General features: G+C 36.4%; 1 protein-coding gene across 5 annotated transcripts; it reads left to right on the forward strand.

The window, feature by feature from the left end:
* The first annotated feature begins 893 nt into the window (after positions 1-893).
* On the forward strand, positions 894-4,153 carry LOC113658242 (sulfotransferase 2B1-like). 5 transcript variants are annotated; one of them, XM_027170543.2, is made up of 8 exons: positions 894-988; positions 1,776-1,837; positions 2,219-2,402; positions 2,658-2,866; positions 3,266-3,392; positions 3,477-3,571; positions 3,672-3,852; positions 3,969-4,153. In XM_027170543.2, exons 3-8 carry the CDS (start codon positions 2,264-2,266, stop codon positions 4,088-4,090), a joined length of 873 nt encoding a protein of 290 aa, XP_027026344.1. In that variant the 5' UTR covers positions 894-988; positions 1,776-1,837; positions 2,219-2,263; the 3' UTR covers positions 4,091-4,153. The 5 variants fall into 5 exon arrangements, with proteins under 5 accessions (XP_027026344.1, XP_027026370.1, XP_027026378.1 ...); XM_027170569.2 differs by having other exon boundaries at positions 3,717-3,852; XM_027170577.2 differs by having other exon boundaries at positions 2,733-2,866.
* Positions 4,154-13,463: the final 9,310 nt, after the last annotated feature.

Consider the following 13,463-nt stretch of genomic DNA (forward strand, 5'->3'; position numbering starts at 1 on the left):
ATTCTTTTATTTTTTTCCCTCACTGGCCACCAAAGACTACAATCCCTAACATCTCACTCTTACTAGAATCTTTTGATTCTGTTAACCAAAATGTTTTATTCAGATTCATTCAGTGACCCTTTTTGTAAGTTCCTTAATGACACCAGTAGGTAGAGCCAGATCTTATGAGTCAGTCATTATATCATTTACTCAATATATTTAAAATTTAAAAAGACATGTTTAGTGTTATTGGTTAGCACGTTTGCCTCACACCTTCAGGGTCGGGGTTCGATTCCCGCCTCTGCCTTGTGTGTGTGGAGTTTGCATGTTCTCCCCGTGCCTCGGGGTACTCCGGTTTCCTCCCCCGGTCCAAAGACATGCATGGTAGTTTGATTGGCATCTCTGGAAAAATTGTCCGTAGTGTGTGATTGTGTGAGTGAATGAGAGTGTGTGTGCCCTGCGATGGGTTGGCACTCCGTCCAGGGTGTATCCTGTCTTGATGCCCGATGACGCCTGAGATAGGCACAGGCTCCCTGTGACCCGAGGTAGTTCGGATAAAGCGGTAGAAAATGAGTGAGAGAGTGAGTGAGTGTTTTCAAAGATATGTTTTAAAATTCGGATTAATAAAAATGTCCAATCCAGTTAAAGGTCTGGCTAAAAAGCATTCCTCCTCCTCTAAAAACATCAGCTTAATTTCTCTAAGCTGATGCTCGAAGCCAGACAGTAAGAAACCTTTCAATTTTTTTCCTTTTTGCTCTCGGAAGCTGTGTACTGTATGCTGGCTGGAGGGATAACATTGACACCCTAGCAAGTTTTATAATACACACGGTAATTTTATCTAAGTCTAGTATGGTATCCTAAGTCTGTTTAACAATACTGTCTCTTTTTAGAATTTATTGAAGCAGGGCTTTAAATGTAGCTTTTGTTCTGAGGGTATAAAAATGGTGTGACATCTTAGGGAGCGCCTAGCAGGGCCTCGTTTCTGGTGTGCCGTGTGAATGCCCATGAGGTGAGAGCTGTTTGCCGTGTCTGTATGACTGATTTTGTTTTGTTTTCTTTTTATTTGTGGTTCAATTGCCTTTTTTCCCCTTTTTCCAATAATGTGTTTTTGTTCATTTCATACGGTGGCCGAGAAGTGCAAAACACATTAACAAATCCGAAAACACATTAACAAATCCGAAAACACAACGACAATTCAGACAGACCGGAAACGGTAGGTATCGTTTATGAATGGAAACTTACTGATCATCGGACGAGACACCTGTCACTCAAGATATACAGGTATGGAATCTTATGTGTTATGTGTAAAGTTCTTCGTTTAAATATAAGAAAATAACAAAATGCATCCATTCCAACTTTTCCCTGCGGCAGACTGTTGAACTTCATGTATTCCTTGAGTGACGGGTGTCTTGTCCAATGATCGTTAAGTGTTCCAATCACAAACTATACTAACCTCTTGTCTGAATTGTTGTTGTGTTTTCGGATTTGTTAATGTGTTTCTTGCAACGATTCAGACAACCCGGAAAAGGTAGGTATAGTTTGTGAATGGAAACTTGCCGATCATCGGACAAGACACCTGTCATTCAAGATATACAGGTGAATGAATGACAGGTGTCTTGTCCGATGATCGGTAAGTTTCCATTCGCAAATTATACCTACCTTTCCCGGGTTGTCTGACTTGTCGTTGTTTTCAGATTTGTTAATGTGTTTTCGTAATTTCATGTGTAGGACATTGAACCCAATTCAGTTTGTGTCATTCTGTTTATTTTGATTTGGTTTGTTGGTTATTTATTTAGGCTGTAAACCTGTTATTGCGGTTGTTGGCTGTTGTCCTGCGATGAACACATGACTGGTTGAGGTGCATTTTGTTTTTTATTTATTTTTGTTAATAGTACCTGCTGTGCTGATTAATGTGATGTTTTGGTTTTTATTTTTAAATTAATTAGACACATAAGGAACAGATGTGTAGAGGCAAAGGAAAGGAATTAACACTAGGGCTGAGCAGACACATGAACACAAAACACATGGCACAAGATGCAACTGACGGAACGCCCCTTAATTTTAATGCACAAGCGTTCTACCACATCTGTAACCTATTAAGCCAGTGTTAATGTATTCATTGATAGAGGATAAGGGAGTCTGCTAAGGATAAGGGAGTCAAATACTGTAAATGTATATTTGAATGTAAATTTAACCCAATGGAAATGTTACATGTAAATGTTTATTTAAATGATTCCAGTTAAATGCAGGGAAAAGTCAACACTGTGACCAAAACTTTATCACGATGGCCCAAAAAGACCTGTACAGGTTTTATCATGGATTTTGTCTCCCAAAACTGGCTTACACTGTGGACAGTCTGAACTATTTTGAATCGTTCCAGGTTCAGGATGATGATATTTTTGTAATTACATATCCCAAATCTGGTGAGTACACCATACATATATATATATATATATATATATATATATATATATATATATATATATATATATATATATATATATATATATATATATATATAATTATATTAATGCAAGAGCATTGTTTAATTATCTTTTACTGTCTGAACTGTTTCCCATGCATTCCTGCATTAATAGAGAAGTTGATCTAATCTAATAATAACTGAGTGTGTGACTAGATATATTATATATTTATAGTAGAATAAAAAAAATTTTCAGGGACAACATGGATGCAAGAGATACTTCCTCTGATCCTGACTGGAGGAGATCTTACTCCTGTGCTTACCCTTCAAGGCTATGAGAGAGTTCCATGGCTTGAGGAAGTTCGCAGTCTTCAAGTTGTACGCAAGCTCAGTGCTCCACGCACACTCCTGTCTCATATGCCCTACCACCTGATGCCTCCCACCTTCTTCTCTTCTAAGGCTAAGGTAGATATTCTAAATATTTTAAATAACATTTAAATTTTCTAAAAGGTTACAGTATGTGAAAATAGAGCAATGTAAATAATCTACTCTAAATATAATGAAATTAATTATCCCTTGATTTATCATCACCCGCATCAGTGGGGGTTATATATGAACAGCTGACCATCACAAATATATGTAGGCATTCTCCAGTGGGAAAAACACAACTGACTAGATCCCAACTTTTATAAGGAATACTTTAATGAACTGATTTTCCCCCTATTATTTTTAATTATTTTATTTATTTTATTTAGTTATTTAATTATTTTTTATTATTTGAAATTAAAAGACATTATAGCTTTACTATCTATCTATCTATCTATCTATCTATCTATCTATCTATCTATCTATCTATCTATCTAGGTCATTTATCTTACTAGAAATCCAAAGGATGTTGCAGTTTCCTTTTATTATTTCCACCAAATGGCCAGTTTTCTGCACAATCCAGGAACATTTGAAGAATTTACTGACAGCTTCCTAGCAGGAAATGGTGAGATTTGCTTTTAAATTATAAAATTAATAAATTTGTGGTATAAGAAATCAAATTCCAGTCATGAATATTGTTTTTGCTTAGTGATGTTTGGAAAGTGGACTGATCACGTGAAGAGCTGGAAAAATCCCGATTTAGGAGACAGAATTCTCTACATAACGTATGAGGAGATGATTCAGGTAATGCATTTCTATTCCAGTAACTTGTATGCAAGTCACCATGCTGTGGAAAGTTCTCACTAACTCTTTAATATAATAACAGTAAATTATTATCTTGCAGGATCTGTGTGAAGTTATCAAACACATTTCATGCTTTCTTAATCAGCAACTAAGTGAAGAGGCTCTGAAACGCATCACTGAACAGTGTCAGTTCAAAACCATGAAGCAAAACAACATGTCCAATTACTCATTGGTGCCACAAAAGATAATGGACAACAGCAAGTCATCTTTCCTTAGAAAAGGTAATCAGGTGAAGACATTTCCATGACAGAATTTTATGATTTTGATCTGAATGGCAAGAGGAGAAATTCTGGATGTTTTTGGAAAGGTCTCATTTATGTTTTATGTTCTTTTTGAGGAATTGCTGGTGACTGGAAGAATCACTTCAGTCCTGAATATGAGGCCAAATTCAATGCATTTATTTCTGGAGAACTGAAGGGATCCGGCATTACATTTCCCTGGGATGAGGAATGTCAATGAAATCCCACCTTGTTACATGGTTGAATTAAAATACATTTAATAAAAGTGAAACACTTCACAGTATTTGTATTTCTGGTTTCTTGTCATTTTAGTGCTGTCTCACAGTGATGAAGTATCTAGATCATTTATGTGTTTAAGAAATACAGTATTATTTTCCATGCAAATATGGAGACAAAGCAGAACACTGAAGAGGAAAAGAGGATTGTGAGCTAGACATTTTGCATACATACTGACAGATTAATAGTATATTAATTTTAAATACAGACTTGTAATTGTACCCTGTAATAGACGGATACCTTGTCCAGGATGTGCCCCCAACTTGTGCCCTCTGTGAGTCCCCTGTGAAAGACTCTAAATTCTCCTGCAATAAATACGGATTTAGAATAAAGTAAATAAGGATATGGATGGATGGATAAATCATGTAAATAAAAAGCACAATAAAACAAGCATTTTTTTATGGCCTTGTATAATTTTGTGGTCATGGTTATCTGTAATTGCTGTGTCTCTTAACAGCAGATCTAATGATTTTCACTTCTGTGTAATTCACACTTCATGCTTTCTGCTGCTCTACTTAGTGCAAGAAATATGATGTGCTGGATCAAGTGCTATTTTATAATCTATGTAGACCCCATCTTGTGAACTTTAGAAGTGATTACTGTGACAAGGAATGTCATGTAAGGACACAAAAATTATCTTTTTGAGAGTGTCGCAGTAATGTGTTGCTGCTGATACTGCTCGTAGGCCAGGAAGCTGCACGAGTATCCTGTTGTCTAATATATAATTGTTGAATCTGTATAGACAGGATGTAACCATTCAGATCACTCCCTGATGCAGGAAAGTCTCCTTTCCTATATGAGCTGCAGCTGTAATTTTTTGTTTTTTTTGACAGTCAGCATTTTTCCAAGTCAAGGTTTTTCCGAGTTTCAAGATCATTTTCAAGGTTCAAAATTTTAACTGACAATCTTGTGTGTAGTATGCTAAAACTACTGGACTAGGACTAATGACTTCTTTTTTGTGTTAAAAAATTAAAAAGTAGTCCTCATTGAGCTCAGTGTGGAAAAGTAGTGTGTAAAATGTCTGTTAGTTTATTAAATGTCTAATTCATTTATTAGATTTTTCAGGAAAAAAAATTTAGCACTTAGTTTTCAAAGGCTGATAAATATCTCAGGGTCATTGAGAGAAAATGGATGTGTACGTGCCTGCCGGTGTATGAAAGTCTGGTAAAGCGTATGTATTTTCCTTAGAGGGTATTTTACCCGAGGGCCATGGCCCTACGTGACTGTGGTGGAGTTCGGCTCCACCAGCTGCAGCCTCCTTCGTCTGCTGATAACACTAATGAACTTCCCGCTATTACTTCTAATTGCCCACGGGCCAGAGCGAGACTCTTAGCGTGGGGCACGTGTGTGGGGGTGTAAGAAAGAGTGGATGTCTGTAGTGAGCAGCTGCAAGGCCTGTTCCTGCCTTTGATTGATATAAGAATGGCAGCATCATGTGTTGATTAGGGAGGAGTCAACGGCAAGAGTTGGCCTAAGTGTACCACTGAGACTTGTTATGACATCCTGCCTTTTATAGCTCCCACATGCACTCTTGTTGTCAGTGCAAATGGGCTCAAATCAGGCACCGACTAGGAACAGCTGAATGTCCTCTCGATGTTCTCCGCTCACATGCCAGAGGATGGTGGAGACATGATAACCTTTCACATCACAGTACTCATCTAAGCAGCAAATCAAAGTGTCTCCAGCGCTTGTGCGATGAGGAAGACATAGATCCTGTCCCAGTGGAACGCCGCTGTGTGTGTCCATGGGTGTGGAACTCTGTGAATCTCTCCATCCTCTCCCTCTGGGTCAAGGGGTCAGCTTTTAAACGCCACCATGTCGGAGCATAAGGGTGGAAAATTGAGTGAAAAGGCAAAGTTTGGGACAGGAACATGCTTATACAGTATATGATGTTCTGATGTGGTTTTTCTCTATTTTCATTCAGTAGCCAGCTGGGCGGGTGCCTTCAATGTTTATCAGTTAAGTGTTTAGCAGATAATCTTATAAAGCAAGGCCATATTTAATGGAAGAATAATACAGTTAAATATAATTAAAGCTAATAATAAAATGTTGTATTTTTGTAACACCTTGTCATTTTGAAATGATTTATTTACTTTCTTTTTATGTTTTGTATCTTTTTTGTATCTTTCTAAACAGTTCTGTAAATCACTTGAATCATCTACCAAGTAAACATTGCACAAACACAGCAATTACATCTTTAAAATATGACACTGCAGGCTCTATTTTAGTGTCTGTACAAATATCCTGGCTGCTATTTTTATTGCCTGAGTTGAAATGGCTGAAGGAACACATTCTTTCTCTTTATTCTTTTTAGAAAATGTTAAATTATCGAATTAACCTTTTTACAATGAACCCATTTATTGGAACCTTTGATTTGCTGCACTTTTAGTGCTCACACCAATCAACAATGCACCAATATAATATAAATGAATATAGTTTTAATATAAATATCACTTAAGTAGTATTAACACCTGCTCATTCATGCAGTTACAGTATAACACCAGATAGTGGCCATAAAATCAAGCACAGTTTCATCGAAAGTGGGCATCTGATGGATGTAAAAAAATATCATCTGGTCTTGTTCCCAGTCGTCCCAGACTGCACAGTTTCAGTGAATCTCTGCCCATGACAGGTTTAGATTCCCCATCTTTGCTGACATGAGTAGGTTTTCTGCTGTTATAGCTCATCTAATCTCAAGGTTTGACATTTTGACATGCTTTTCTGCTCACCACTGTTGTAAAGAGTGCTTGAGTTACCGTGTAGACTTTCTGTCAGCTCAAACCAGTCTGGATAATTTTCCCAGAACAAAGAGTTGATCCACACTAGGAACTGCTGCTCACTGAATGTTTTTTGCTTTTTACACTATTCTGTTTGAGACTGAAAATGATGACCAGGTTATTTGGAACCAACAGCCATTCCATGGTCAAAATCACTGAGATGTTTGATGTGAACATGAACTGAAGTGTCTTCATTCGTTTATGTACCATGTTGTGTCTACATTTTAACCTGACTGGATAATTGCACAAATGTACATTAATTAAATGAATTAATGTAATTAATACACCACATTTTATTCACCACAAAAGATCACATACATAAACACAACTGACTAAGCTGTTTTGGTAATAACAAATAAATACGTGTGTGTGTCTCACTTCCCATTGTACAGTAACACTGACATAGCCTCAGTGTGTATCAAAGCCATTTCTCCAAAAAGCATTTCATGAACCGGTCCCACTTATATTTTCCCGCTTCAACACTTTAAATTCGCATCGAATAATAAACTTAAAATTACCTAATCATATATCATGCAAGTTAGTATTTTGGGGGGTGTTTCTTAAACTAAATCGAAATCAGTCAAGTTTACAGTCTGGTCACACACACACACACACACACACACACACACACACACACACACACACACACACACACACACACAAACACACACACATAAACACACACACACACACACACACACACACACACACACACACACACACACACACACACACACACACACACTATTATGTCTAGAAACTGCAACCGTCTGTATTAATTAGTCCTATTAAAACGTACGTAAACATTAACGCTCTTCCTTCAATTGTTTGAGGTTTTTCTTCACCTTGGTGATCAGATTCATCTTTGTACTTAATGTCAACTGCCCCTTTTTTGTTTAGTCTATTCACAGATGCTAAAAAAAGTGGTCTGAAAGGCTTTGCCTGGTTTATGTGCAGGCATTTTGGGAGCCAGAAGGATACTCTCTTATATCCTGGTCTTTTTTTTTAAATTAAGGGTACAATGAGTTGTTATGAATGACGTAAATACTTAGATATTTAGAAATAGAAAATTCCTCATAGTAAAAATGGATTAGATTCCCAAACAACAGCTCACGTTACTTAAACACGTATATACAGTAAATGAGTCGTACTTAAGTCTGAAACTTATCTTCAAGGCTTTATCAGAGTTCATGAATTCAAAAAATAAAAACAAAAACAAAAACAAATAAAAATAATAAAGCTGCTAACCGATTTATTTATTTTTTGTAATAGGTTGTAATTTTGAAATGGTTTATTGTTGTTTTGTATCTTCACAAACAATTCTGGAAATCTTCTAAATCATCTACAAAGTAAACATTGCACAAACACGGCAATTACAGCTTGAAAATATCACACATCAGCTCTATTTTTGTGTCTGTAGAAATATCCTGGCTGCTATTTTCATCGGCTGAGTTGAAAGGGCTGAGGGATCTTTTATCTCTGTTTATCTCTGACTCTGAAAGTGCTAAGACTTCAATAAATCTATTCATTATTATTTATTTCTTATTTCATCTATTTAGAAATATATGTATTATTTTATTTTATTTAATAAAAACTATTATTTTCTTCTCAGTAGAAGCCTAGTTGCAAACTGCAAACTGTAGAAGGAATCTTTGAAGAAACCTTTATATACTTTTATAGTGTGCATTAAATATGAATATTTTAATGCTTTGTTTGTATTATGAGACGATATACCGGTCATATCTGGAGCCAAAGATCTTCATCTCTAGAAATCGATTCATCTTGATGAGGGTAACAGCTGACCAAGAAGCAAGAAGAAACTTTCAGTGCACTAGTCACACTTCACTCTCACTCACACATTCGCAGGGATTTAGACAGTGAGAAAAAAACAGAGAACATGAGGAGAACATGCACAAAAGCTCCTTTAGCTCAGGATCGAACCAAAGACCCGGGGGAGTGTGAGTCAGCAGTCCTACCCTCATCACACTTTTTTATCCCTTTCTTTTTTACTGTGTTAGTACATGTTTATTTTTTTTGCCTATAGGTTCCCTTTATCTAAAAAAAAGTCTATATAGTGTATCTTTCAAAATTTGATGTAATGATTAAAAAACTGTAAGCCATTTTTTTCTGAACCAATTTAAATCCAAAATAAAGAAACATTTCCAGATGAAAAATTATATTGAATGTACTTTTTGTATGGATGTGTATGTGCCTTATGTGTACTTGCCTAATTTATATATTAAATGTATAAAAAGCTTTTGACACTGTATTTGCAATTATCATTTATTACACTAATTAAAAACCAAGAAAATACCACCAATAACCCCAAACACACAAACCGACAAATGTCTAGCTTTTAAAGGGATTTTAATTACTGAAGTTATGTATAACTTATATAATATGTTGTATGTATTATATAAGATAAATGTGGTATTACTATATGTTCATTAATTAATATAACTGGGGGAAAATCCAGGGTTTCTGTGGTTTCTGTTAAGACCTGATTTTTGTGGCCGTTTTTGTATATTGTCTTTTCTTTTCGCTTTTGTATATTGTCTTTTTTGTTTGCACTGTCTTTTGTCCTGCACTGCCTTTTTTGTCTTTTGTCCTGCACTGTCTTTTTTGTCTTTTGTTCTGAACTGTCTTGTCTTTTGTCCTGCACTGCCTTTTTTGTCTTTTGTCCTGCATTGCCTTTTTTGTCTTTTGTCCTGCACTTTATTTTTTGTCTTTTGTCCTGCATTATCTTGACTTTTGTCCTGCCCTGTCTTTTTTGTCTTTGGTCTTGCACTGCCTTTTTTGTCTTTTGTCCTGAACTGTCTTGTCTTTTGTCCTGCACTGTCTTGTCTTTTGTCCTGCATTGCATTTTTTGTCTTTTGTCCTGCACTATCTTGTCTTTTGTCCTGCGCTGCCTTTTTTGTCTTTTGTCCTGCACTGTCTTGTCTTTTATCTCACACTGCTTGCACCAAGCTGCACAATATACACTTTATGTATCTAGGACTAACTTATTAAGTCCTTATCTCTGTCTTTGTGTTATGTAGCTCATGTTTTATTGTCCTGGAGAAACGTTGTCTCATTTCACTGTGTACTGCAACAGCTATATATGTCTGAAATGACAATAAAAGCTTCTTAACTTGACTTGATGCACAGTTAATAATGAACATTGGATATATTACACTATTTGTAATATGAGGAATTAACTATTATTTAATGCTACATAATTTTACAGTTTAACTACATAAAATATAAAGGAACTTGCTCATAACATTTACAGAGCTTATGAATCAGATACAAGACAAATATATCATAGAATATAGCATATGCATGAAATGTCATGTTTACAGTCTCAAAAAAATGCTCGAACATGAAGAAAGATTTCTTCTGGACTTTTGTGGTGGCTGTATGCGGTGGGTCATTTTTCTGCTGTACGTGACACACACAGCACACAAGACAGTGAGGGATAATTTATGGCTTTTGGCGCTTATCTTTCTGTCTTGTCTTCCTGGTGGGTCTGTCTCAAGGACTGTGAGTGCATCTAAGAGCATGTATTGTCTGTTTATCTGTGCGTTCATTAGAAACATGGACACCATTCCAGGCTCCAAAATTTTACTCTATTGTCTGAAGGAGTATTGTTTGTTTACTGAAATAGAAAGAAGACAAAACCGGGAACCGCTGCTGGACAATACATTTAGGGAGCTGGCGTCAAGAGGCATCCTGAAACATAAATTGTGTTATTCTGAAATGTCTTAAAATAAGACTTTATACGAAAGTAACACAGAGCAGCAGTGTGTCTTTTGTAACGTTATAGTGTTCAAGGCTCCTACAATTACAATATACAGTATATATCAGGTAGAAAGAAAGAAAGAAAGAAAGAAAGAAAGAAAGAAAGCAAGTCTATAAAATCTCTTAAAAAAGAAAAAAAAGGGGGGAAATAATATATATCTCAACAACCTGATACAAACAACTTCAGAAATTGTGGCATCCATCAAGAGCAAGTGTAAATTTCGCACATGAATTTAAATTTTCCAATGACATCACTTGAGAAACTAGTTAACCATCTTTCCTCTTAAAAATAGTATTTTACTTTTACATGTGTGACAAAACACTCAAGTCCAATCAGTGCTGTAATTAAAAAAAATTAAACTAGCAAAGGAAATGGGCTAAAAAAAAACCCTCCAATCTGAATAATCTATTTGTATTTGTATTTGTATTCTATTTGTAAGTATTTGAATCTGTTTCAAACACATTATATGTGCATGTTATAATTAATTATATATATGTATATATATATGTGTGTGTGTATATATATACATATATACACACACACTCTCTCACACACACACACACACACACACACACACACACACACACACACACACACACACACACACACACACACACACACACACACACACACACATTCATATTTAGTTATATCCTTATTACAGATATATGTCTTCTGATAGTCTAGCAGAGTAACAAAACAAAAATAAGAACAAATAACCCCTTTGGAGGTTTCTCCCATTGCCTGGCTTTAAAAGTGCACGCTTCCCATAATGAGAGAAAATGAGTGAACTGATAAGAGCTGTGATACGAAGACCTCAGTGGGTGGACTGCATCCCTGGTGACCAGGCGGACCACATGTGATTGATATGCTATCGGGATGGAAGTGTTGGGAAATGTCAGTGGTGTGGCGGCACTTTGGACAAGGCCAAAATTACACAGGGCACCAGCTGGGTGGCAGTTCTGATTAAAGGACTAATGTGTTGCCTGGAAAGTGTGAACAGTTGTCTCAAGATGAGATTGATTTGCAACGGAAACAGATAAGCTACAGTGAAAGCTTGCCTTGCTGTTTTCCAAGCAAAAATGTTTAAAAAGATTTTAAATAAAGTATGTTTTTCATCTAACATACAGCAGCAACCAGAAAATGCTATTAATGTGTGTATAAAAAAGCAAAAAAAGTTTAATACAATATATATGTGATGCTGTTGTAGATGTTGTAGGTCCAATACAATTGGAAAGGTTGTAAAAGTAACAATTAACTGGACAGATGAGTTCCCAGTAGTGCTAGAAGATTGCATTACAAATAAGTTGCATAAAAAAAATCTTCCTCCTAGGGAATGAACAGTGTGCAATGTAGACATAATTTAGGCAAAATTAGATAGCGATTTCCTTAAACTGAGCTTCTGAAGAAGACACGTCCGACTGCACAAAAAATGTGTTTACTGGAATCTTGAACGACTTAAATTGGACTCAAATTCTATAGTGCTTTGCCTTTATGCTACAGTAAATAAATTTGGCGGACTTGCTCTGATACGATACACATCATTCTGCCTATTTGGACTTGTATTCTAACAACTTTCCTTAATTAAATGCCCCAAACAATTGAACAGAGTGCTTTTAATTAATGTAGAAAGCTTGCCAGTATTGTTTTTAGCACACTTTCACAACAATCTGAGTTTGGCAAGACAACACAACACTGAGTTTGGCAAGACAACACAAAATGTGTTGTGTAAGAATTCATTCACCCACTAAGAGGCATTCAGTCATTATGTGATGTTTGTATTGTTTGTACCCAAGATCTGCATCCATAATCAAGGACTGTGCAGTGCTTATCCCATGTCTCGTATCTGCAAAACACAGTACTGTTAGAGTGTGTACTGACTTTACAGTGTTTATTTGTAAAAGAGTAATGATTTCTCAACTCACTATACGGCATCACCCAAAAGAGGATGGATTCACTTTTAAGTTTCTTCTCCCTGCTTCATCCTCATTTTGGAGAATTTTGCTTGCCGCTCTCACGTCTGGCTTACGAATTATAGATCTAAACCTAAACCCAGCTTTCTTTAACGCTGTTTTGTGACTGTTAAAAGTTCTATACAAATAAAAGTGAACTGACCCACTTATATTACCTGTGTAAACTATTCTATATTTTTATTGCAGTTTAGTTTCATGATAGTGATGGAAATAACTATAAATCTGAACATTTAAAACCTTTGTCTACAGAACGTGGCTGACGTTCCTAGTTAAATTATTTTATTTTTAAGATGGACAGGATTGGATTTTGACAGGATTTGCTTGTGTATATTAAAATCACTGATAAGATTCATTCATTCATTCATTCATTCATTTTCTACCACTTCTCTGAACTTCTCAGGTCACGGGGAGCCTGTGCCTCAGGCGTCATCAGGCATCGAGGCAGGATACACCCTGGACGGAGTGCCAACCCATCGCAGGGCACACACACACTCTCTCATTCACTCACACACTCACACACTACAGACAATTTTCCAGAGATGCCAATCAACCTACCATGCATGTCTTTGGACAGGGGAAGGAAACCGGAGTACCCGGAGGAAACCCCCGAGGCACAGGGAGAACATACACACACACAAGGCGGAGGCGGGAATCGAACCCCCAACCCTGGAGGTGTGAGGCAAACGTGCTAACCACTAAGCCACCATGCTAACCACTAAGCCACCGTGCCCCCCCCCCCCCCAAGAAGATGACAATGTAAATTCCTACATCTCTTTTTTATATATA

The sequence above is a fragment of the Tachysurus fulvidraco genome, chromosome 25 (genome assembly GCF_022655615.1).
Source record: "Tachysurus fulvidraco isolate hzauxx_2018 chromosome 25, HZAU_PFXX_2.0, whole genome shotgun sequence".
Taxonomy (NCBI): domain Eukaryota; kingdom Metazoa; phylum Chordata; class Actinopteri; order Siluriformes; family Bagridae; genus Tachysurus; species Tachysurus fulvidraco.

Bases quoted from the DNA above. Each gene is read 5' to 3' on its own strand.
- LOC113658242 (XM_027170543.2), top strand. From the start codon at position 2,264: ATGGCCCAAAAAGACCTGTACAGGTTTTATCATGGATTTTGTCTCCCA. The intron at 2,867-3,265 runs GTAGATATTCTA...CTATCTATCTAG, and splicing joins TCTTCTCTTCTAAGGCTAAG to GTCATTTATCTTACTAGAAA. The intron at 3,393-3,476 runs GTGAGATTTGCT...GTTTTTGCTTAG, and splicing joins CAGCTTCCTAGCAGGAAATG to TGATGTTTGGAAAGTGGACT.